The 27,651-nt window shown below is 32.5% G+C and overlaps 2 protein-coding genes and 1 non-coding gene across 4 annotated transcripts; 2 read left to right on the forward strand and 1 right to left on the reverse strand.

The window, feature by feature from the left end:
- Positions 1-4,968: 4,968 nt before the first annotated feature.
- On the forward strand, positions 4,969-8,158 carry CIL (CCT motif family protein). Its single transcript, XM_048086190.2, has 3 exons — positions 4,969-6,367; positions 7,419-7,577; positions 7,958-8,158. Exons 1-3 carry the CDS (start codon positions 5,474-5,476, stop codon positions 7,997-7,999), a joined length of 1,095 nt encoding a protein of 364 aa, XP_047942147.2. The 5' UTR covers positions 4,969-5,473; the 3' UTR covers positions 8,000-8,158.
- Positions 8,159-9,763: 1,605 nt separating this feature from the next.
- On the forward strand, positions 9,764-9,836 carry TRNAV-UAC (transfer RNA valine (anticodon UAC)). Its single transcript has one exon. It is a non-coding gene; the product is annotated as a tRNA-Val (tRNA).
- A 3,180-nt stretch (positions 9,837-13,016) lies between these two features.
- Positions 13,017-15,526, reverse strand: LOC125187201 (basic helix-loop-helix (bHLH) DNA-binding superfamily protein). 2 transcript variants are annotated; one of them, XM_048083746.2, is made up of 5 exons: positions 15,366-15,526; positions 15,098-15,260; positions 14,771-14,971; positions 14,339-14,509; positions 13,017-13,243 (listed from the first exon to the last, which is right to left on the reverse strand). In XM_048083746.2, the coding sequence occupies exons 1-5, from the start codon at positions 15,437-15,439 to the stop codon at positions 13,172-13,174; spliced, it is 681 nt and encodes a 226-aa protein (XP_047939703.1). In that variant the 5' UTR covers positions 15,440-15,526; the 3' UTR covers positions 13,017-13,171. The 2 variants fall into 2 exon arrangements, with proteins under 2 accessions (XP_047939703.1, XP_047939704.1); XM_048083747.2 differs by having other exon boundaries at positions 15,098-15,274; positions 15,366-15,509.
- Between the last annotated feature and the right edge of the window lie 12,125 nt (positions 15,527-27,651).

Below are 27,651 nucleotides of genomic sequence, written 5' to 3' on the forward strand. Positions count from 1 at the left end.
TTAAGCCCATTAATATTATGGGCCAAGGCTGAATCCAGTTATACCCCATCTACAAAATCATCCTTTTTAAAATGAATCATTCACCCTATTTTATATGCTCCTATAATTGGAGTATGGAATTTTTACACATAATAACGTAGTCTTGTGCGATACTAAAAATTGGTAAAATAAGAATGAAATTTTTATTATATTGCTAGTTCAAGTTGAATAGATAGAAAAGAGAGAAAAAAAAAGCTGGAAAGAAAAATATAAAAAGTTATGAGACATGTTACCAAAAACAAAAATGAACTAATTTTATGAATAAACTAAAATAAAAAATTATGACTATTAATAATGGACATAGGAAGTAGTACATCTTTGTTTATTATTGTTAACTTTAGACAATGGTGTTGGCTATTCTTATCTGTTATTTTTGTTGATATTTCGTTTTGTCTTTGAGATCTTGATTTGATATTCATAAATTAGTGTTGCCGATTTTGTTTTGATGGAGTTATTTCAATTAAAACTCTTACAATTAATGATCTTGTTCACGTCTTAATTATCGATTAAAGTATTTTTTTTATACTCATACAAACCTTCAAATCTAATAAGGGGCACTCGAGAAATTCAGTGGTGTTTTATGTAGATATAAAATCTACCAAATAACATAAAAATAAAAAAAGAAGTTATAAGATATGAACATTTTAAAATTTAATATTAATAATAGATGGATAAGAGACCATCCTTCCAAATATAGGGGTGGCCAACTATTTTACCAGTGCCCTCTAGCAACTCTGAGAGGCAGCCCCCTATCAAATATCCAACCATTTCAAGAAAATTTGCCATTTACTTTTGGACTCTTTCATAACATTGCTTGTCTTGAGTCCGACTACTCCTACCACTACTACCCTTCTATTCAATTGTATGTCAAAATTACTATATAAAATAAAATCATAGTACAATAAATTATAGTTGGTGTAGTACTCTTCTAGCTCTCCTTTTACAATGAGTGATAAGGGTGTACTACAATATAACTATCGACATTCAAATATCTTTAGTCTTATAAATACATAATAGTCTATATGTTCGTCATTGAATCTTTCTCACATAGGAATAAAGCAAGTATTGACAATGTTGATGAATTTGGGTGAAAATAGTTAGTGGAATAAGGATTCTACTTTTTATATAATCTTTTCATCCAAAGTTAAATGTTCCACTCTGACTCGACATATGTTTTAACTTTTAAGAATATAAAATCGGGTGAACAAATTACTAATTGAATATGAATTGTACTAAAATGTTAATATAATGAGTTAATGGAACGTGAAGATCATTTACTAAAAATAGCAAGAAAGTAAAATGTAATTTCGATATTTGTCAAGTGTAGCTAACTTGGTTGGGCCTCTATGTTATTTTCTTTAATAAGTATTTTAAAATAGAATTTTAATTTGGACAATGGAAAATTCCGATGGTGGCCGTCGTCCATAGTTGGTCGGTGTACCATTTGTATCCGTCAGTAATTTTTCGGTCAATAAATTCTCATTATTTTAATAGTGCTAGAACAGTTGGATAATTGCAAGCTGTGGAATTTTTTTATGGTTGTGCGAGTTGCTAAACTAGTGATTCACTTTCCAAGTTTTTAGTTGAGGCTGAAAATTTTCATACCCAAATTTTTAAGAGATAAGGTAATGCTATACATTAGTTTTTTGTGGCCAATATGATATCTACAAGGTGCAAATACTTCCAATTTCTCATTGATTTCATCTCGATTACGATAGTATATGTAGAGCATGCGGCTGTCACTTCTAATTAAATTTTCAATGAAATATGAGGGCAATTGATAGATTTGATTAGGATATGACAAAATAATCACTTTTCAACATAGGGTATAGGTTGACTCATGAGAATATTGTTTAGAAATTATATGTTGTTGCTTGAACATGTTACAGGGGTCTGAGTTCTACTTAGTTAAAATATGATTTGTGGAGAATAAGTATAGTTTTGGTGTTATTTTAGAAAATAGTTTGAATAGAGAATTTGGCAACGAAATGATGAGTTATTTTACTAGATGGAAGTGTAAATTTAATACGGAACCCACTAATTATTTTAGTTCAGAGAAAAAAATGCTTCAGTTGATAAGCATATGCATCAAGCAAAGTTTCATGACAAGCAGTCAAAAGCCATACTGTAGAAATGCAAATTGAAAAAAGCATCGTAACTCTAATCAAACAACAAAAATAGAAAATAATACCATCGACGTAGTCAATCTAAAGCAAAACAAAACTAGTAACAACAATCCCAATAACTATACGGAAAGAACTTCGGGGCACCCGACATCTTAGAAACGTGAATATAAATTTTCCCATAGAATTTAGGTTGATTAAAATCATTTACAAGTTCTCTATATCATATAGAATTTCATTCAATCAAAAAGAATTTTGTCTAGAATAATAAAATACTCCAATTTAATAAAACAAAAAATATATATATTTGAAAAAATAAAAGAATCGTACGCTCATCGAGATATGTACAACTATGAGTTATATTTAGGGTAGAACCGTAGAATGGCGTTTATGGTTTAATTACAAGCAACTAAAAAAAAAATCTAATATTGTATTACAAAAATAATCTTACGATTGGTAATAGCCATTGTAATATTTGAAACTTTTAACTTCAATGTGTGAATTGAGAAAAAAGAAATCCCACCTCGTGTGCCACGATTATTCTATTTTGTCTCCAAAAATATGATATTTTTCCATTTTTAAACATAGTACTAGGATATTCTATTTTAAATTTCAATTTCAAAACTATTTTATTTACCAAAAAATACATATTTTCTGAAAAATGAAATTACTGCTAACATTCTTTATTCACTCATAGTACATTACAAATTAAATGTGTTAAACTACTTAAAAAACTAACATTCAAATGGGACACAATTTCCACTTGTAAGTTGTAAAAACAAATGGCGAAGATATTTTCTTAAGAAAACACTAGATAAATTTTGGGTAATTTATGCAATATTTGAAAATGTGGAAATGGATTTTTAACTTATTATAATCATAATCTATTGAACATAAATTGGTTAACGTATGATTCCCAATTGCCACACACAATGAAACACAACGCACCAAAAACAAATTAATCATTGCTTTCTCACCTTGTTGCTTCCAAAAACCACCTCCCATCCTTCTCTAGATACATGTGAATATGTGATAATCCAACCACCGATAAATTGAAGTCCACGTCACCCTAGAAAATCTATCCGACCAATGAGTTTCACCCACGTAGGCATGTAAACCATCAACAAGTTATTGCACTTGTAATGGCTTAGATAAAGAATAACGGCTAATGACCCACTAAATTAGATAGGATTGGATTTTATGTGTGTATGTTTCAACTGAATGAATCTGGTTTGGCACTTAAATCTCAAGATTCAGTTTGCCAATTTGGTTCACATATAATTAGAAGTCTCATTTCGATTTTACTGATGATAAATTGATTTTCCATATTCTATAACTCTTTATATTTATATTTTATTATAAAATTAATATAAGTATATAAAAATGAGTGTCATATTTCACAATTCTTTTTCATCCACTTTATTTTATATTTCCTGCCTCCTTAAAAATTTATAAACTTTTGAAAGGACATATTTTTTTTATGGGTAAATGAATTAAATTTTAAAGATCATGCCATGGAAGATTAAAACCTAGGACCTTTGCCTCAGGCATTGCATGTCTAATGCTTGACCAACTCACACATGCGAAATGACATGTGTTTTAATGCACACTTGTTTAGGTAAAAGAAACGTAGAAAGAAAAAGTGACTGAAGTACTTTTATTGGAGAATGAGTCCACCTCATTAGAGAGAGATATTTTTTCCTAAATAAAAAGTTCACAATTTTAAGAGTCGGACTAAAATGACAATAATAAAATGACAATAGTTCATATTTTTATACTGGATGGAGAGAGTATTTCTTAAAATCCATATAAAACTCGACGGATAATGCTAATGTCGGACGGAGAAAGTATATGAAACTCAACGTTGGTGTGTTCTTAGAATAAGAATTTAAATTCTAAAGTACTCTCTTAGTCTCCCTAATAGGAGGGATATGCCTGATTGCGAAACCTCTCTACTTAGAGAAATTCTATAGTAGTAGTATTATTTTATTAAATTTTGTTGATAATCGTAGTTGTAATTGGTCTGACAAAGGCTACGATGGTTTTGGTTATGAACTAAAATCGCTGATTCAGATTAAAGTTCGTAATCATAAATTTTTTTGTCATTTTTAACAATGCTTTCTTATCTATATTTTTTGGGAGTTTTATAAATGTTCATAGTTGTTCCTTTCTAATTTTGGCCAAAATCAATGATTATGGTTCAGAAATTCTGATATTGAAATCGAATCGACTTAATCAGTATACCAATTTTGATTCAACCCATGCAATTTAGCTATGATTTGAAAACTGAAATCAGTACCGACCTGATTCCATATCAAATTGACAATTTTGAACTAACCAACATATTAGCAAAGTTCAACAATGATGCATCATTCCTATTTCAATGATGTATCTTTCCCATTTCAACACTCATAACAAAATAAAATAATTTCACCCTCACTCACATATTTATAAAATTATTTTATTTTATTGTAAATTTTAAAATAGGAATGGTGCACCATTGTTAGAGGAGATGCGCTCCTACATACTAATAGTTGAAACTTGAAATCCAACTAACAAAAAAAATAAGACGATTCCTTATTGAAGAGATACAAATCAAAAGTCAAAGGGCACCTAGGAAAATCAAGAAGTGAATAACAATAGAGGGAATAGGGGTGTCATAGTAAAATAAATAATTCGAAAAATATAAAAAAGCGCAGAGGACAGGTAGAAAGAGAAGAAAGTGGTCCACCTACATACAGTTGCAGCAAATGCCAAACACTCCCTTGTCTCTTCCTCTGTTATCATCTCCTCCCCACCATTCTCTAGAGAGAGAAAATGCAGTGTGTGTGTTTCTTGTCTGAATATCTTCACCTCATCCTAAAACCTCTGTCTGCCCCCTCCCGTGACTCTCCGTACCCATCACTCTCTCTCTCCTCTCTCAGATATTTGTATTTCTTTCTTGTAATAAAATCCCTCTTCTTTTTTTAGCAAACCATTTCCATCTCGAAATAACCACCTCTTTCCCCCCTTTCCTCAAAATAGCAACTGCAGAAATTACCTTTCCCTTTCCCTGGGATTTCTCAGCCATGGAAGAAGAGAAACATAATAAATCTTCTCCCATTCAACAAAATCACAATCTTCGATGAATTCAAGAAAAACCCCTAGGGCTCAATTTTGCACCACTAATTTAGCGCCGCGTTTGGCTCTCTTTAAATAGATTTCGGTCCTTTTCTGACCTCAGTTTTAGTACTACTCTCCCTTTTTCAGGGTTTAGGGTTTTTACACTCCACACGCTACACACACCCAAACAGGTCCTTAGGGAAAAAAAAATGTCTTCCTGTTTAAGTGGGAGAGCTTATAGATTGAACCTTGATTTGATCAAATCCCCAACCACAACCTTCTCAACCTCAAATTCATCCTCATCTCCTTCCTCAACCCTCTCCGAATCCAGCAATTCCCCTCTCTCCATCTTCACCCGAAAGCCCCGGACGCCGCGGAAGCGCCCGAACCAGACCTACAACGAGGCCGCCGCGATCCTCTCCACCGCGTACCCCAAGCTCTTTCCCGCCAAAAATATCCCGAGGCCGCCGTTTAATGCCCGGGGGAATAATTTCCTCTCGGAGCCCCCGGACCTGCTCCTTCCGGCAGCGCCGCCGCCGCCGGCGAAATTCGAGAAGGCGTGCCGGAGCCCGGGCGAGGTCACGTCTTCTCCTCGGGGGGATTTTTTCCCGGAAAATCGCGACGAGTTCGGGGAGGATTTCGACGCGGAGTCGATTCTCGACGAGGAGGTCGAGGGAGGAATCGATAGCATCATGGGGAATCTCGCGGCGGAGGGAGGCGCCGCCGCCGTGGAATTCGCCGGCGCCGCCGCCGGCGGTGGTTATTGCTACGGTTTTCCGGTGGGGATGGGGTTTGATTTCGGGTACGGGATGATGATGAGGGCGATGAGGAATGGCGGCGGGAGGGAGCGGTGGAGCTCGCCGACCGTGAACGTCGTCGATATCACGGCGGCGGCGGCGGGGGAGAAGAAGGCGGCGGCGGCGACGAAGAAGAAGCAGAAGAAGAAGAGAGAGGATTATTCGGCTGCGGAGAATTCCGGCGCGGCGGTGGGGCGGCTGGGGCTGAATTTGAACTACGACGACGTTTTGAGCGCGTGGTCGGAGAAGGGGTCGCCGTTTTCCGGGGATGCGGCGGCGGCGGAGGGCGGCGGGAAGGATGTCCAAGTATGTAATTTCGTCACCCTGTAGTGAAAGTTTTTTCATGGTTTCGGTTAAAACGGTTGTTTTGTTTCGTGCCACGTGGCAGCGTGAGACGTGTGTTATGACTTTGGGTAATACTAATAAATTAATAAGTTTTTGTTTTTAATGTTTTTATTTTTGGGAAAAGGTATTTATATGGGGAATGGATTGGATTTATTCAAGGCCGGAATATTCTAATTAATATTTTAAAGATGGTTTTTGTTTTGGATGTTAATAAATTAACACTCTGATCATTCCATAAACCATTTGAATGGGTCTCAAGCTTTTGAATATGAATATGAATATTAGTAATAAAGTATTATAGTGGGAATGTTTTTTATTAAGATATATTCATCCGAACTGCTATGAGAGAAAAAATTAGTAAATTTCAACTAATAAAGTTGGTCACAATTAATAAAATAAGGTATAAATAATGAGTTACAGTATTTATTTTGAATTAAATTTAAAGATAAAAAAACTATAGAAAGGTGAAAAATTAAAAATAGTATATACTTTCGTACTTAATTCACGTGAATTATCTTAATTATTTGACGACTAATAAGTGTAAAGTTGGAAAAGTATCTCTTTTATAATACCAGTACTAGTAAGTATTTTAGTAATTCCCTCCTTGTTTTATGGCTCTCTATGTTTTGTTTATTATTTTACTAATATATTTACATTGATAATTTCGATACTTGTATAGTGTCCATAAAGGAAATGTGACATAAATTAGATAATTTAATTGGTGAATTAGGCAAAGTTGGACGGTGGCGGCAGAATATTATAGCAGTTGAAATCTTAAACCTATGTACTACTCCTATATATTAATTTTTTTTAATGTTGTCATTATAATAGTTGTACTGAATTTTGAATTATTGCGCGTAGGATATGTAGATATAAGATAATGTAGGCGGTTGAATCTAGAATCGTCTACATTGAGAGATTCAGCACTTGTTGTCTCCACAATACAATAAATTTTGATCAAAATAGTTTTAAACAACAATAATATTAAATTTATTTTTTATTTATTTATCAGGAACGATTGGGAGAGATAGATTTGTTCCCGGAGAATGGGGCGCCGGCGAGGGGTGCCATCGTGCTCCGATACAAGGAAAAGCGCCGGACACGCCTCTTCTCCAAAAAAATTAGATACCAAGTCCGGAAAGCCAATGCTGATCAACGCCCTAGAATTAAGGTATAAATCTAAATATATGATTTTGATCACTGACGTAGATTTTTCTATACGATTTATATAAATTTAATGATTGTAGTGCGCGCTGACATGTAATATCGTGCTAACATGTATTAGCTAAAATTGACCTAATGTGTAAATGTGCATTTATAGAAGTTTGTCACATTTCAAATAATTTAGTTCCATGTTATTCAAATAAATTAGAAATATTCACAGAGTAAAGAAGTCAAGATGTTTTAGAAGGAGATGTGAAGAAGTTAGTGCTATGTTATGTGTGATGTATATAAATTATGAAGGATTTATAGAAATTAATTTTATTATTGTAATTAAAAAAGTAAGATTTGTAAGTATATATGTTTGACTGAGTTAATACGATGTTGCAGGGAAGATTTGTGAGAACGCCAAATTCAGCCGAAGAAGATTAGGAAATCAGAGCACTCTGTTTTTTGTAGACTTAAGTAATATTTTCTCATTCCTTCTTTCATAATTTTTTCTACTCTTATAGGATATCAAACTCCAATGAGATATGCATAAGTAGGAAGAACACAACTTGAACACAATTATATTTTTCTTCGTTTCTTTTTGATCGATACTCTATTTTGATGAAATTTAGATAATCTGTCCTAAAGCTATATTTATCATGTGTTTTATTGTTTCACTCCAAATCATATGTAACGTAATTTAATGAACATTTGGTTACTATTTAAGTCAATGGCGGATTTAGAAAAATGAAACTTATGGCATTAGACACTGTGAACAAGGTTGTGTAATGTAATCTAAGTCTATTCGTTTTTATTTAAGTAACATGTTAAGTGTAATTGACGCAACTCAGATAAATTTTTGAAGATGCAATGAGGCCAATAGTTGATCTTGTTTAGGAGTTTTCTTTTGTTTTAATTAATTAATTGTTTAGTCCGAGATCGAGGGAGGATCTGATAATGATAGCATATTCAAATAACGATCACACATTTGATAAAGAGAATTTCTCCAAAAAAGTGAATCGGAGGAGGATCTAATAATCACAGTAAACAAGAAAAAGGAAAATCAAGACGACAAACAATAACTAAACCAACACCCAAAATTGCGGCAATAGGCAGATTTTGAGTATTTATATTAAGGGTTGTGTTAGTGTGCTAACTAATTTACAGTAATAACTAATAACTTTCAATTCTGTATATTAAAATTATCAACACAAAGACATAATTATATCAATACAATATGTAAATTTAAATATCAACATAAAGACATAAGTTTATCAAAACAAGAAGATTGATAAATTTATGTCTTTGTGTTGCTATTTTTAACATACAAAATTGATATTAGTTACCCGTATTAGTTATTACTATAACTTAATTAGTATTTGATCATACACCTTTATATTAAAATCTATGTGGTTTTGATCATTTTTTCCATCTACTATTCTCCTTCAATAATCAGTTGTCTGTCCATAAAAATAGGAAGCATTACACATTTACACATATCCGATTTGAACATGAAAAGGAAAAAAAATTAATGAATTTCAAATGTTGCTGCCCAGGGTCGAACTGGCGACCTTTAGGGCTCGGGTGGTACCCTTTACAATTATTTTCATGACTCTGTTGATATTGGGTTTTTCCCACTTTCATGGACAATTCTTCATGTTGTTTGGTACCTTGTATACAAATATAGCAGCCCACCATTTTGTGTTTGGTAGAGTCCACGAAACCTAGAAAAGGTGGAGCAAATGACTAAAGTACCCTGGCATTGAGCGAAAAAAATCACCTAATCCGGATTCTAATATATTTCTTACTCCACCCCTCACAAACATGATAATGGACCCCACCATTATATTTTATATTTGTGAGGGGTGGAGTAAGAAATGTATTAAGATCCGAATTAGGTGATCCTTTCCGTGATTTTTCCAGGCGAACCACCCGCGCTCTTAGTCACTAACGTGATAACCACAACACCGCTACAATTTTGCTTTGTTCAAATAAATTATCATTAAATAAAATCTAGTTGTTAACCCAATAGGCAATAGGCAATAGCCAATACATGTCGGTAAATGGGCTACCAAGCTGAGACTATTTCTACAAGCCAATTTCAAACACAGATAGATTAGTTTTAAAAAAAATGATTAAATAAAACTGATTATTGGGTTAAGAACCCAATTATATTTATTTTGAGTAGTATTTAACCTTACCTTAACAGTTGCTGTGGTGTAGTGGTTATCACGTTAGTCTTACACACTAAAGGTCTCCAGTTCGATCCTGGGCAGCAACATTTGTTGTAATTTTTTTAATCTCGGATATGTTTACGTGGATTTTATTTTAAACTTGAAATCAATATTGCGAACTTTATTTTTTTTAATTAGATTGTCAAATTCGACTGATTCTTTTCTTAAAGCGCATGATAGCTTCAAGCCTTCACTCAATTTCTAACGACAAAGTGCAGCTTGGTGAGGTGTTTCCCTTTCCAATCAATAGGTCGGGGAGTTGAGCCATCTTGGGTATGGTTGTGTGGATTTTAAGCTTCCATTCAACGTTTTGAACTTTTATTCATCTGTTAGATCGTTGAATTCAACTGAAAAAAAGCATGAGTTGCTCTTGATAGCTTCACTCAATTTGACGAAGAAGTGGAACTTGATAAGACGTTTTTCTTCTAAGCAATAAGCAGGAGAATCGAGCCATCTTAATTCTTAGGTATGTTTGTGTGGATTTTAAGCTTAAAATCAATTCTTAAACGTTTTTCATGCATTAGATTGTCGAATTTGAATCGACCTTTTTCCGGAAGAAAAAGCATAAACATGCCACGCCTCAAAATAACCTCACTCAATTTTAACGATAAAATTTAGCTTGATTGATTATTTTTTTATTTTTTTATTATTTTTTATTTTTTATATCAAATTCGACATATTCATATATAGGTGTGAACTACACCGAATAACCGGCTGAGCCATAACATTTCTATGTGAGAAACTTGTTTTGTTATTATTAGGTTTGAAAATACTTTTATTTGGTCGGTTCGAAACTTTAGGGAAAAATGACACTATTATATTTTAAGAACTTAATAGTCTCATTAATATATATTCGAAAAAGGCCTATAAAAGACAAACAAAAAGGTATGTCTCCATTTACATTTTAATATTCGACAACAATCTATTGCATCATTTAAATGGTGTATTGGATAATTATAATCAATTAATTTCCAGAATTAAAGTTGATTTGAAAGCATTATATTTACATAAATTAAAAGATGATGTGGAATAAATTAGATCAATTTGTTTTTATATCTATGAAAAAAAACGTCAACTGAAATTGTTGGCCGGCCTTGAGTGGTAAAATGTTTCTTATATATTTTCAACATCAACAATGAAGAAAAATGTTTTGTCGTGACTTTGAATATAAAATAATTATTAGAGAAATCATTATCATTCAGGTCCAAATCAACTATCAAAGAGTGTTTATTTTTCGTTTCAACCTAAAGAGGCATATTCGCCTATATTGTATGAGACTAATTTTTTATTTTCTTGAATTTAATATTGGTTCAAACTTTCTTGTAGCAATAGAGATTTTGTGTTTGATCGCAAGAAAAGAACTGTTGCTTTGGTGGCTATATTATACAGTATATAGTACGGAATTAAACACTTGCTAAACAAATGTTGCACTATTTAATTATAAATAGGATATGCCCTTGGTGTATATATAAAACCTTATATAAATATGTAATCATTGTTGCTTAGTCAGAAAAAAAAAAATAAAACAAGGAAAACATGACATTATTGGTCCAAACTAAAATTTGGTAATCTCTTTAACTATTATATGGAGTGAATAATAATATCATCCCAAAAGATAAGAATTTCAAATAATATGCCCACTAAAATTGGATAAATCATAAAATAATTAAATAGCCAATATTTAGGATATATTTGTACAATCAACCAATATTACTTATTTATAATAAAATAAAACTACTACTTAAATTGTGAGTCGGCCTTGAATGGGAATATATATTTTTCTAACAACGAAAATAAGTATTTTGTCTTTACTCGAAATAAACAATTTTCAGAGAAATCAGTGTCAGTTGGATTCATATCTAAATTGTGTGTGTGTATACGTATTTCATTTAGTAATACCATAAGCATACATAGTAGCCAATATAAAACTTAATTAGGTGTATTAATTAATTTCCTTAACCATTAAAAACGGTCTCTAAACTTTCTTGTTGCAATGGAGATTTTGTGTTTGATCACAAGCAATTAACTGTTGATATGGTGGCTATATTATACTCTTGAAAGCAGTCACTATTGGCTGTTGTGATTATTAAGAAATTAATGAGGGAAGCAACCTCAAGAGATTTAATTACAACACTACAATACTAATTTCTCATATGGTCCGTGTTATATTAGAAAACCCTAATCATTGTAGATATAAAAGAAGAAATTAGCATAAAAAACATGACTCATGCATAAGGCATAATGATATCTTGATTTTATGCATCATTTTGATGTTAGGCTAAATTATTTTTGGTTTCAAATTTTATAGTAGCTCGCCAACTGACGCAAGTAGGACGGGCGTGTTTAAATTCTCAAACTGTTGAATGATGTACTAGTATATATAGTGTTATGGTTTAGAGCAACTACAATAGACCGGACTAGCAGGCGGGCTAGCACTAGGACTAGCCAAAAACATCTTCTGCCACGTCACTAGGACTAGTCACTGCACTGTCACATCACTAGGACATCCCACTGCGCAATAGTGAACTAGCACTAGGACATCCCAACAAACAAAATCACAATTTCACACAAATACGGGAAAAATACAACCATTTTATATATATAAAAAAAAAACATACATAATAATAAAAAAATTTAAAAAGTACAATTCTACCCCCCCAAAAAAAACAATGTCCACAAATTGCACTATTCATATCAACGTGCACTCCTCCGCGCCCACAACTCTTCAATTAAATCCTGTTGGAGTAGAATATGGTGCAAAGAAGAGAGAAATGTAGAGTGAAAGAAGATAAACTCGTTAATACAAGTGGTGCAAATGAAAATGAACTTCAACGAGCCGTATATATAGAGTTTTGAAAAAAAAATAATCGAAAAATCGCTAGTCCGTCGGGAGCCTACAATAGCGGACTAGCGCACGGACTAGCGCAATATGCGATGGCCGAGAGGTCGTCCATCGCGCTAGTCCGTCAACCACTAGCCGGTCGCAATAGTGGACTAGCAGGTGGACTAGCGGCTAGTCCGCGCTAGTCTGCTATTATGGATGCTCTTAGTTATTTTGTCTGGTGTTGATTGTTATGTGTGCATGATTTAGATATGATATTTGTTACGGGATTGATACTTCAGATTCAGGTTATTCGTAGGCTTTGAATTGTCAATAATTTTGGTGATTTTGCTCGTCGACTTCTGACTTTGAGCATTTTTTTCATCAATTGACAAAAAGCATTAGATCAAACTAGAATGTATCCAACGTGCTAATTGTGTAAGGTTTTTTTCCGATCAAGCAAAACATAATTAAGCTCAATTCCACTGTACAAAACAAGAAAGAAAATTTTCTAATTAAAATACACGACACATCATTATACATCATGTAATTTATTAAGGATTATTTAGAGTTAGCTGCAGCTATGGCAGCTTCTATCTTTACTCTTAAAACATCTTCATCTTCATCATTACCCTGCATCATAAAATAAATAATTAGGACTAATTATGTTGTTAATAAATTTATTCAAATAAATGCTGACTCAACTACTGAAAGAGACATTCATAAGAAGCTTCCAAATCTTTCAAATCGCGAAGAGGAAAAATATTACTACTATATACTTCTAAAAAATCGATCTTGTTGAGAAATCTATTATAATTGATGTTGTGGATCTTAATTAGCTTAAAACAGGGAAAGATTTACATGATTAAAATATTAAAACATGGGACCCTGCAATCAATTAGTGGACCAGCTAAATATTTTCTGATTTTAATATATTTTTCAATTAAAAATATAGTTGATGATATGATGCATACAATTATTGACAACTTATATTTTGTGCTCCTATTGTCTACAATTATATTTTTGCAGGCCAGGATCTAATTATAATTTTCATGTTTTTTTGTATATCTTATTATAATTTATAATTGAAAGCAGTCATTGAACGTTGTTGTTTTATATTCTAACTTTCCAACATCAAAATAATTAATTTTCTTTAAAAATATAAATTGAAAGAGAACAATAGATAGCTTCTTGTATATGAAATGTACCCTGGCCTAATAGTTGTCTCTTAAAAGAAAGACATAAAATAATCATTAAAAGGAAGAGATATTAGATACTTATATACTAGTAGACAAAGTACCCTAATTGAAAACATTATCCAGCTTATGAAAGCAAGTACTCCATATTTTCTTAAGATGCTTCCACACATACCCTAAACCTTAAAGTCCTTAAATTACTAACAAGTTGACCTAATTCTAATTTTGCATAATAATTTTAAAAATTTAGACCAAACTGAACTTTCAATATCATCTAATTTTGCTAATGAGTTGGATTCCGACCAATTTAATGTTTACATGGCTGTCTAAAACTATCAGGCGGTCGAATCAGACAATTTTACTTATCTAAAGACTGTCAATTAAATTTCACATGTTAATGCTTTGAAACGATTTGAATATAAGAGCAAAATCAGATCGGAATTGAATATCATTTTAAAATCAGATTAAAAATTTAATTGATTCTCTACATCAATTTATATTTAAATAAATATAGGAGAGAGAAGAAAGATACCTCTAGAAAAAGAGTCTTGAATAGTCTGCCAGAAAAGGCATTGATGCTACAAGTAATGACTTTGAGCTTCAAAGATTCAAAGGCCTCACATAATCTTATCATTGTGTCTCTCCTTTTACTGCAGCTCAAACTCACCACCACCACATTCTCACCCATATTCGATACCCTAAACTGCAATCAATTCCATCACTTTAATTAATTAACTAAAAATAAGTAATTAACTTAATACTCAATCATTGACAACTAATCTTAATATACATTCAATTAATTGTAGTGGACTAATTATTTCATTAATCGGATGACATCTAGTGCCAATGCTTGTTTGACTAAAGTGTTCACATTATCAGATTTTGGCCATTCATACATCTCAATAATCATCTATTTTATCGAAAAATAATAAAATGTTCAAAGCCAGAAACTGACTAATCTTACCTCGAGCACCTCAATAGGTGATGACGCCTTCTCAACTTTTGTCCTTTTTGAGTTTGAACTAAATTTCATAACATCTTCATCTATCCCGAAAAAATCATTGTTCAGTTCCAAATCCGATATCTCAGCAACGATTCTTCTTTCCTCATCTTGGAGTGATTTGATATACTCAATGGCATCTCTAATTATTGATGCTTTGTCCATCTGCACAATGTCCAACCACATCATCCAATTAAATTATTCCATAAATTACTTTAATTTGAAAAGCTAATTATGATAAGACAAAGTATCCACCAATATTTTAGTAGTGAAGGGTCACATTATGTTTACCTTTGTAATGTTTGGGACCACAGCTCTTAGTGCATAGAGCCTCTCATTTAGCTTCTTCCGCCTATTCCTCTCCGACACTATGTTCTTCGACGCCGGCGACGTCGACTGCACACCGTCCGGTGAGCTCGAGTCGTAGTAGACCGATATAGCCTCATCGAAGTAGCTACACATATCGAACTAATTAAGGTATTCAATTTTTTTTTTTCGACCCAAAATAAAATGCTCAGAGCCAAAAAGAACGTGGCGAACAGAGTAAATTAGGACTTACCTTCCTAGCTCTTCGGTTTGGAGGAACATGTTGGCTTCCCAATACTTTGTGTAATCATCATCGAAGTTTTCCATGTTAATTTAGTGTGTGTTGTGTGTGTGGAAAAAGAATTTGGAGTGGAGAGTGTGTTTTGATGTGTTTTGCTAGATTTTTTCCTCATTTATGGGGTGTTTTATAGTGTCACAAATTATATTGTCACGTGGGGTTATTGTGGTTAAATTTTGTGACTATTATTTAATTATTTTTAATGGAGGTGATTAGTTGGCCAACTGGGGCCCGCGGGAAAATTATTGAATAATGAACGGTGGAAAATGGCTTGTGATATTAATTAAGATGGGGTACTAAAACGATTATGATTGTCAAAGAAAAGATTGTGTTTCAGATTTAATTAAATCAATGATTAAGAGCTGAATAATACGTTCGAGGAGAAACGTGTAAACACAATAGCCTTATATTGGACCCTAGCTAAATCCAAGCAACTTAGTTAATACTATGACCCTTCTTGTCTTGTCCACGTAATTACTATTTCAAGGATTTAAATTAGCATAAAAATAAGTAAAAAATCATTATTAATTTTCTTTAAAAAAATATGTGAAAAATCATTATCAATTTTCTTAAAAAATATAAGAAAATATTGGATCATTTATATCAATTGTAGCCGATTATTTAAAAGTTCGTATGAATTGCTCTTGAAGTAAATGATATCAATTTGATATTATTATCATATCGACCAGAATTTATATGCTACATATAATACAGATGGGGACTATTTGCACCTTTCATATTTTATGAATAATCAACTGCTCAAGTCAAGCCACGAAGCAACGAGCTACAAAAAATCTACTGAAAGGCGAGGCCACAAACATGCTCGAACTCTCTATTGTCAAAAGTAAGATATCCAAAGCGTAACAAGTGCAAGCAAAAGAACTGCGAATAGCCCAACACCAAATATTCCAAAAAAGAAGCAAACCTACAGACAAACCCATCGCAGTAACAAGACATGAAAACAACAACACCGTTTTAAGAGAAGGTAAAGCCAACAAGTGTCAAGAGTTCAATCGAAAATTAGCACAACATACCTCTTCGTGAACCTCTTTATCGTGGCCAACCTCTAACAACTTTTAAATCTTCTAGTCATGTTGTGTTCATTCCATTACATCTTGTAAGTACAACATACTAATGTAAGTACAACCTCTAACAACGTACTAATATAGACTATTCACATCAACTGTGTGTTGCGCAATATACATGGGATGGACTCAGCGCTGCTAAATTATTATAGTATTTCTTTTATGAGTGAACCACATAAAAAGTATCTAACGTTTCCGTTTGTGTCACTGCAGGTCCTTAGGGAAAAAAAATATCTCCACACAACCCTAATCTTAAACATAATCACATATCGTATATTTATAGCCATTTTTCAGACCAAAATGCCCAAATGAAGGGCATTTTTGGCAATCCCTAAATTACTGACATATGAATTATGTCACATTTTTGTCAGCATCTTCTCATGTGATACCCTAATAAGTTTTGGTACTTCATACGTGATTAAAGTTTTGTTAATATTTCTACACAAAAGAGCTTCTTATATTCCTCTATTTCTAGTCAGTGGTAACAATATACTACTTATATCATGTAGGAAATTCATTGAGAAACAACAAAAAATATGAAAAAATGAAGTTATTTATGAAATAAAATCTGAATCAATAATACATAGAATAAAAAATAGTATTTCAATAATTATTTCATTATATATCATCGAACTAATTTGGTAATCTAAGCCTAACTGTAAGACAATTTCATATTTATTAATATTTTATTAAGAATTTTAGTTTAGTTCCAACTGAAATTTTTAACATCATATGAATATATAGGGTTTATTAATAATAGTATCTGAAATTAAGACAATGTAAATTTATAAATTAATACTGCAAAATTGGATACTTTCATAATAAATAAAATTGATCAATAAATCAAGGTAAAAAACAAATAAAAATTAGGGGGAAACAGAAATATTAAAAAAATATCAGAAAATGAGTCTTATAAGGAAGAAAGGGTCTCATTTTATTATTTTCATATTAATTAATGCTGTTAATGATAAATATGTATATTATAAAAAAAATTAGAAAGTGTAAATAATGATAAAATTTTAATTACGTACTTCTTTGAAAATTTGGCATCTATTTACTTTTTGGTCCGTCCCTAAAAATTTGTCACCTTTTACTTTTACCATTTTTGGTAGTGGACCATATATTCTAGTGTTCCACTAACTCATTCTCACTCACATTTTATTATAAAACTAATATATAAAAGTAGGACTCACATGCCACCAACTTTTTCAACCCACTTTCTATTACATTTCTTAAAACTCGTGCCGGGTCAAATGGTAACAAATTATGGAGGACGGAGTGAGCATGAAGTACCATAACTTAATAGAAAATTACTACATAAGAAGTTTCTGACAAAAATGTCCCAGAAATCACATGTCAACAATATAATGGAATGACAAAAATGCCTTTTTTGGGCTTAAGGGCATTTAATCAGAAAAACAAGATATGTGATTATGTTTAAGGTCAGGGTTGTGTACTGGAGGTATTTTTTTTTCCTAGGGGCCTGCAGTCACTCAAACCGAAACGTTAGTGACTTTTTATGTAGTTCTCTCTTCTTTTATTTCTACTTTAAAATTTATGAAAATTATCGAAACACAACAATATGAAAAATATGGCGACACGAGTAGCATCTTAGAGCATCCGCAACGCTGCCTCGTTGCGGACTCGATCTCGTCTCGACGAGACGAGACGGCATCGAGACAGCGTTGCGGCTCCCGTCTCGTCTCGACGAGACGAGATGTCTCGACGCCCGACGCGTCCCGGCGAGGCAAGTCTCGAGCTCGCGAGACACGCGCCCGGCGCCACGTGGCGCGCGCGGGCTGCTGGCGTGACGCCCACTCGCCGACCCGCGAGTGGGCGTCGGATTTATGACGTCATAATTCAATTTTTTTTAAAAAAAAAATCAGATTTTTCAAAAAAAAAAAAAAAATTAAAATAAAAAACGGTAATATTTTTAAATTTTTTTTTTATTTTATATATTCTATATATACTCTTCTCCATTCTCCATTTTACACACAAACACACATTTATTCTCTCATCTCTCTTTCTTTCCTCTCCAATCACTTCTATAAAATCATTCCTTTATTTTTTTCTTCTCCCAAATTTAATCAATTATGGATCCATTTGAGCAAATGCGTCGAATAATGGAAGAATCGCTAGAAGAAAATCGATGTAGGGAGGAGGAAGCCGCCGCGCCTCCTAGGCGACACCGGACATACATCCACCGTAACCGGGAGGAAGCCGCCGCAAGGTTGGAACGTGATTACTTCAGTCCGAACCCGGTGTGGGGAGATATCTACTTCCGTCGCCGTTTCCGTATGTCACGCCCGCTATTTTTGCATATCGCGAATACATTGGCGGCACGGGAAGAGTTCTTCAGAGAAGGGTTCGAAGATGTAGGCCGTCCTAGCCACACGACACTCCAGAAATGTACTGCGGCGATCCGTCAGCTTGCTACTGGACAAACGGCGGATGCGTTCGACGAATACTTGCACGTCGGAGAATCCACTGGGCGACTTTGTTTGTTGAACTTCTGCAAAGGCGTCCGGGCAGCCTTCACCGCCGAATTTCTGAAGAAGCCAACCACCGCAGATTGTCAGTTTCTGCTCCGTCTTCACGAACAAGTGCACGGATTCCCCGGGATGCTCGGGATTGTCGATTGCATGCATTGGCAATGGAAGAATTGCCCTGTGGCGTTGAAGGGGTCATACATGAGCGGCCACAAAGGCACCCACCCCACCGTTATACTCGAGGCCGTCGCGGACTACCGGCTATGAATTTGGCATGCGTATTTCGGGGTCCCCGGCTCGAACAACGACATCAACGTGCTCAACAACTCCGACCTCTTCGCTGAAGTTCTGAATGGTAAAGCGCCGGCCATCAACTTCGTCGCTAACAATCGCCAGTATAAAATGGGGTACTATCTTGCCGACGGCATCTATCCGAAGTGGCCAACCTTCGTGAAGACGTTCAACAGGCCTACGGACGAAAAGCAGTCTCTTTTTGCGCAGAAGCAAGAGTCTGCTCGCAAGGATGTGGAGAGAGCGTTCGGGGTTCTCCAAGCTCGATGGAACATTATCAAAGCCCCGGCTCGACAGTGGTTTATGGAGAATATGGTCGACATCATGTATACGTGCATAATCTTGCACAACATGATTGTCGCCGACGAAGGACCTGAGGCGGGAAATTGGTTCGACCCTGAAACCCCGGGAAGCTCAACCGCAAGTAGTCCGCCTCGAACGGGAGTGCATCCGTCTTTGCAAGAGCGGTTGTCTATACCGGCAAGGACACGAGATTCTACCGCCCACGCCCAACTCCAGGAGGATCTAATGGAGCACATTTGGGCAAAATTTGGCAACCATTAGATGATCGTCACTAGAGAACTCCTTCTTCTGCTTCTTTACCTCCATTTTTTTTTGTTTGAGTTTAAGTGTGCAATTTGTAATTTCTAGTTTTTTAATTATGTCTTTTTTATTTTTTTAGGTATTTTAAATTGTAATTTTATTTTATTTATAATGAAGTGTGTTTTTTATTAATTGAATTTGTTGGAATTAAAAATAAAAAATGAAATTGAATGAATAGTTAAGAGATGGTTAAGAGATGAAGGGTTGCAGGTGCTGTCTCTTAGTTAAGAGATGAGCTGAAAAGTACAGTGGGGCCCACGAATAGTGAAGAGATGAGACGGTTAAGAGACGGATAAGAGATAGCGTTGCGAATGGCCTTAGAATAATCAATTATACAATATTTCTTATATTTGCAACTAATTGTCTCATATTTCCAATTTGACGAGATGTTTGCCATTATATTCAGTATATTTTAATTCACTTTTACATATTTTGGTAAAGGTACATTATACTATATGGAGTATTTTTTTATATTTATTAAAAAAACTAATTTATAAACGTATAATCCATATATTAATGTATTATCAATGTTTTTCCACCTACTTTTCTTTACATTTCTTATATTAATGAACAAATGACCTATTTAATATTTTGAGAATTACTACTAGTACTATAATTTATTGGTTATAATTAAGGTTAAATAGATTTATAAGTACTAGTTTGGAATTAGGATTTAATTATGATACATGCACAAGAACGTGGCACACAAATATATGAGGAAGATTAGTCAAGATATCTGCGTCAACTTGATTAATCATTACACATATTTTTCTCAATCAATTAGTCAACATTTCAATAAGTATGTTTAATTATTTCATAAAAAGCAGAGTTGTTAAGGTTGATGCTACTGCATCGTCAAGCAAAAATGATTTCCTATTTAAAAGTAGAACATTTAAATAATTAAGGTTAATTTCATGACTTGTATCGCTTAATTAATTCCTAATTAATAAGATGATTAATGAGTCTACCGCCGAAATTTACCCAAAAAACAAAAGACTATTTAGAATGTGAAAACTTGTAGAAAATGGAAATCTTTTGATAACAGCGACGTATATACGAATATTACCCAAAACTAAAAGACGAAACCGAATAATATTACTATGCTCTAATTATGAATATTTTTTGTTGTCTATTTACATCAGACACGTGTTAATTATGACTGCTATCTGTGCTTAATTAAAGTGAGCAGCATATTGTTCCACGTGCCAAATTAATTGCAGAATACGCACGTGCTCAATGCGTTTCAAATAGCTGCATGTGTAATAGATTTCGGGTTTCCCATAAATGAGAAAATGAAATACCATATAAAATTTACTTTTAAATTTTAAAAAAATTTCACATATTATATACTCCATCCGTCGCCGATTAAGAGTCACATTTTTCCATTTCGGTATGTCCGCAATTAAGAGTCACACTTCATTTTTACCATAAATAGTAAGTAGGTCTCACGTTCCACTAACTCAATTCACTCATATTTTATTATAAAACAAATATAAAAAAATGAGTCTTACATTCCACTAACTTTTTCAACCAACTTTTCTTTACATTTCTTAAAACTCGTGCTCGGTCAAAGTGTGACTCTTAATCAGGAACGGAGGGAGTAACTAGTAGTACTTAGTTACTACATCTATCAAAGTGTTTAATTTTTTTTAACATACTTTATTATCGAAATTTGGATTTGACCCTAATTAATAAAATTTGTAAAAACTAATTATGCACGACTACCTCAAGGTATATTGTATTGATAGAATTTAAATTGTTTTCTTCAGAATAGTTCAAACAAAGAAAACTTTCCTTTTTAAATAAAAAAAAGGTTTAGAATGAAATTCCCTTTCTCTTAAGTCAAAAAAGGAATTCGAATTTTTCGTATTGGACTAAATTTAATTTTCTCGCTTTTGATTTTCTTGTAGAATATGAGATGGGTACGCATTACAGAAGGAAAGTGAGAACATAATCATATCCAATTTCAACGTTTCCATTTTCTAATAATAATTAGAGAAAAGTGACTTTTACAAGATATAATTAAATATCCTTCATCGAAAACATAAAGAATTTATTATCATTACAAATAAGAAAATGGTAAAACTAAATCAATTACTAATCTCTGTCTTCTTAATTTTTATAAGCAAGAGTAATAATAATGACCAGCAAATCTTTATAATTTATTTTGTGACAAAGATAAAAAGATAAACATAAATCGGGTACTAGAAGAATAAATAAGAAGATCAATCATCCTCAAAATTAATTAATTAATGGAAGTAAATTGCTCATATTATTTTTCACACCACTCTAATTAATAACAACCTATGCTGAGTTTAAACATATTTATTAAATTTACTTCAAAAAATTAACATTATATATACTTGATATTATATAGTATGAAAATAGTGTGAATGTTCGAAACTGTTGCTGTGTGTAAATTATAATTCAAAATGATAAATATAAAAATTACTCATTGTCTAGTGTCCATGACCTCTTCAATAATTCACTCTTTAGCGACGTGGAAAATAATTAGAGAATATTTTAATGCTAATGATTGTTAATTCGATGCTAATAAGACAAGATAGGATGTTGAAACATATTTATATTATAGTGCTTTTTATTGACATTATTAACTTGGTGTTACTTCACACACAATAGATTGTGTAATTTGACAAGAAAGGCGTAATAAATTATAGTGCGTTCTGCATAGGCTGGCAGCTGCAAAAAGAAATGATCATTGAAATTATTATAATTGTATGAATATCTTAACATTTAAGTCAGCTTTGCAGCCTATATAAAATTAAGGAGACTATTTTGAGGACATTTTCAGATATGGTATTCAAATGTTTTCAATCAATTTTGAGATATAATATAAGATGCATGTCTAGATTTAAGTCTCAAATACGTGTCGAATAAAGAGTGGATGAATTTACTATAAACGAAAAGGTTGATACATCATTAGAATGTTTTAAATATTGAGTGTACTTTCTAAAAATGTTGCAAGATTGAGATGTAGATACAATTTAAGCCTTTTTTCGAAGAAAATTTCATAAGTAACCTCAATTTTGTGGGAATTTCTTACAAATAAAGATTCTAACGGCTATAAGTGGGCCGGATCAATCACAGACGCACACTATTATACACATTAGAGCATCCACAGTGGTCGTGGACTAGCAACCGCTAAGCAATAACCTAGCAAAAACTTTTCATGCCACATCATCATGGACTAGCAACAGCCTAGTCAAGCAATAGTTTAGTCAATGCCCTAGCCCATCAAATTAGAATGACAAATACGAAATTAGATTGAACTAAAAATGGAGAAAGTTCAAACATAAATCAATAAAATAAAATAAAAAACATACTACAAATAAATAAATAAATAAAATGGGCTAGTCCGTCGGCTCGTCCACACAGTGGTGGACAAGCGATCGGCTAGCCGATCTCGGCCACGGTCAGCCTCTCGTCCACCATTTTTTCTTCATCGGGCTAGTTTGTCGGTTCATCCACCGCTGTGGATGCTCTAAAAGAAAGGAGAGGTTGTTTAGATGAAATAACTTCATCAAATTTTCTATATTATGCTGGATTTGTTGTGCAAAATCATCTTTTCCAAATTCTAAACTCAAAATTTAGAATATATAGCGGCTACCAAAATTAATTTATGCATCTGCGTCTGCCTCTGCCCGAGCCAAATGTGTCCATCCCAACTAGGGTCCACAATCAAGCTAGGCCGAACAGGGCAAGACCATTTATTAATAAATTGGGCTATAGCTGGAGGTGGCCTATGATGTTTGTTAAACTAGTTGTTTTCTTTATAGTTTTATTTATGTGAGAACACCTCAAATCCATATAATTCAGATGATAAACCCATATAAATTATAAATTGGGCTATAGCTGGAGGTGGCCCATGATGTTTGTTAAATTATTTGTTCTCTTTATAGTTTTATATAGGTGAAAACACATCAAATCTATATACTATTAAATCACATTATATAAACCCAAATAATTATAACTTTGGCTCTTATAAATTAACTAATTAATTATGCTTGCAAAGGATACAACATTTAAAAATAAAATACAAACTACGTACAGACTTAAAATTTCAAAAAGTGGTTCACACTACCATATCAAATTTTGGGTTTTGTCATAAAATTACAAATTATTTTATCATGAATTATAAAAAGTACTAATTAATTTGAGATATTTGATTATAAATAATAAACAAATAAAATTAAATAGGCAGGCCTATTCAACAGGGGAATTGCCGAATTGGGCTTGACTTGAAATGGTCATGAGTCTAGTTTGGGCCTGGTTTTAAAAAAAGAGCCCAAATATAACAAATTGGGTTTCGATCAGTAAGTTTAAACCTTGATTCTCGTAACATGTAGTAACATTATGTCTAATACTATTATTTCTTGCCTGGTTGCCTTTTTTTCTTCTGAAAAACTCATCTCTTGGCCTATTGCCATAATGCCAAAATTATATTGCACTCCCTTCGTCCCACTTGAGATGTTCATATATCCTTGCTTGACACGAGATTTTAGGAAGAACTGTTGGATGGAATAAATAGAGAGAAAAAGATAGTTGAATATTTTTAATGAGGAGAGAGAATGAAGAGATTTATGTTTAAATATAGAAAGCGAACATCTTGAATGAGATAAACTAAAAAAAAAAGTTGACATCTTGAATGAGACGGATGAAGTATCTTACTATTATTATCTCACTTCCACTCCTATGATAATTTATTCTAGACTAATTTCATTTTAATTTATCCCTTATTATATTTCAGTATTAGTTTTTCTAACAAACTGAATGCTAACCAAAATACGAAACGAAAATACCTCTTATTTATAATAAAAAAGTATATATTGGGTTGTTTTATATACCAAACTAGTTTTAAACGCTAAACACCAAATACATCATTATAAAATTATGCGGAGTTCATTACAACTTGATTTGTAGTTCATTATAGGGAATTCAAAGATTTAAAAATAATGGCATCATCTAGCATAATTTTAAAATCTGAAATTCATTATAAGTTTGTTCTTAAATCATTATAATGAAATCCAGTTGTCTTATAATGATGTTCAGCGTTTAAAGTTTAAGACTGGTTTGGTATTGATCACCGTCCTAGATTTTAGAATTAAAATGGTACCAATATGATTAGAACTTTAAAACTAGTGGGCCATATGTAGGCCCGAGCATGGGCGGACACAGTAAGGGAGAGGGGAGGGCTTAAGCCCTCATCCAATTTTTTGTTTTTGTTTTTTTCTACTGTAATTTTAATTAAAAATTTCAAAAAATACGTTTAGCCCTTCCCAAATTGACGTTGTTGAAGAGTAAAATATCGAAATTTAAAGGTAAAAAAGGACTGAGTAGAATTTAGAAATCAAAAGTTGCGGAGGTGAAGTGAAGAAACAATGGCTGCATAGTTTTTAGAGAAGAAGACTCCACTTTTTGAAATGGATTAAACAAATATTAGCACCTAAAAATGTCCTATTATTCCGAGTACACGTATTATTTTCTTCTCAAAATGAAATTTTTATTTGGGGATTGAGTATACACAAAAATTCTAAATTGCCAACCAATTAATAATTTCAAAGAATGAATATTGACCAATTCAATAAGTAGTTTAAGTTATTACTATAAGTTTTGTTACTCTTATTCTTTAATAATTGATTTTTGCGTGTTTAATTGAAGATTTAAGGTGGGGAGATTAGAGATATTTTTATTGGACTTTGAGTTTAGTTATAATTTGTGGCATAAATTCAATTTACAGTTGTCGGTTTGATTGAATAGATAATATTCAATTTTCTATTTTTTTTTCTCGTCAGTATTATTAAATTATGCAAAAATTTATTTTTTTTATCATTCTTAATTATCATTCGAGGATAAGAAAAAGAATGTGTAAATATGAATTGTTTCATTCTTTTAATTAGGTATTTGTCAATTATTTTCTTGCAATAAAAAAAATATCTATGCATTTTCATAGATTTATAATTGTGATATGCTATTACTTCAAAAAATATATAAAAAGTTAACAATTTTTTTTGGAATCAGATTCTACTTTTTAAAATGCACGGTCTATTTATTAAATTAATAAAAAATAAAGTGAAATATATATAAGTGATTTTAAAATAGAAAAGTGCAAACATAATAAGTAAAAGTATTTTCTTAAATAACATATATACATATTACTGTATAAAATACTCGCTCCGTCTCTCATTATATGTCCCAATTTTTTATTTTGATTTGTCCCTTATTAATTGTATCATTTGACTTTTACTACTTTTATTAATGGATTTCAAATTCTACTAATTAATTTCTCTCCCATACCACTAAAATTTTTACCTCACCTTACTTTATATATTTCTTAAAATCTGTAACAGATTAAAGTGGGACATATATTGGTGAACGAATGGAGTATATATAATGGAGTCCCTACTGGAAAAAATTTATGCGTCCGCCAGGGCCCGAGATTGTGTTAATTTCCTTAGGGTTATAAGTTTGTCTTTATGTATTAAAATAAGCCATGACCCATTAAAATCCCGATTTCAAAATTCAAATGTGTACAATTTTAGATTTAGCCTAAGATTAGTAAGGAATTAAAAAGTATCTCAGCGGAATTTTCAAAACTATTTGTTTTTAATCATAATATCATGTAACTTTATGTGAATTAGCGAAAATAGCCAATATCTCGCTAAAGCGTTGTCCATTTTATATGAATTCATTTTATTTCAATATATAAAGTATGCTCATAAGTGTAGTACACTTATGAATTGTACACATTTCAATATATAAATTATGCACTTATTAGAAGACAAAAAAAAGGAAAAACAATAAAGTAGACTAGACGGTGTGACGTCATTATATAATTGAATTCAATTTCTTTTTATCTAATTTAACACCTCTACAATTTGCAAAAATATTACTCCTACCATCCCATAAAAACATACCACTTTTAAAACGACACATCTCATTAATAAAATAGAAGCTATTTTTCTAGGACAACCAAAACTGGCAAAAATTATCTATTTTTATGGGATTAGGAAAGTACAAAGCTACTAGCTAGTTCCATGCATGGTAAAACAAAATTGAGTTGTATATGCATTATATTGTAGGTAAATATTGCCTGATATTATGAAACAACGTCGTTTAAAGCAACGATATCGCTATACCAATCTTCCATATATAGAGGCCACGTTGATAAGTCGGCGTCCTCGCAACTTTTGATTTGGAATTTGGGAGCAAAAAGTTTACTAAAAAAAGAAGTTCTTATTTTTCTAGGACAATAAAAATGGCAAATTATCTATTTTTATGGGATTTGGGAAGACCCATGACAAATTTGGTCACTCGCCTAAGTTCCTAAATTATGAGACCATTTAAGTCAGTAAAGTATCATTTTGATCAAAGTTTATAGTTAATCAGAAATCAATATCTCTATTTTTAATTTTACTTACGAGAGGCCCACTTGTCTTTTATTTTGGCGTGAGGTAGAGAATTCAAAAACAAAGAATGGAATGTGCGGTAGCCAATCAATCACACTATGGTAACTAATCAAGTGAAAAGAATGATTAACCCAAATTTACCTAATTAAAAAAATGCAAAACCACTTGTCGTATTTGGTATTAATGTGACAAATTTCACAAGAAGCTAGGCCGGCTAGGACAGCTTCTTAACTTTTTTCTTAACCAATTTTTCTTAATCAAATCTCGAATCAATCTCAAATTATAGATTTTTATAGTAGAAGCTTGTAAACTTTTGAGGATGAGACGAATTAGATGAAGTAATGTT

Source organism: Salvia hispanica, chromosome 5 (genome assembly GCF_029641045.1).
Source record: "Salvia hispanica isolate PSC_SH4W2 chromosome 5, Shi_PSC_v1, whole genome shotgun sequence".
NCBI classification, from domain to species: domain Eukaryota; kingdom Viridiplantae; phylum Streptophyta; class Magnoliopsida; order Lamiales; family Lamiaceae; genus Salvia; species Salvia hispanica.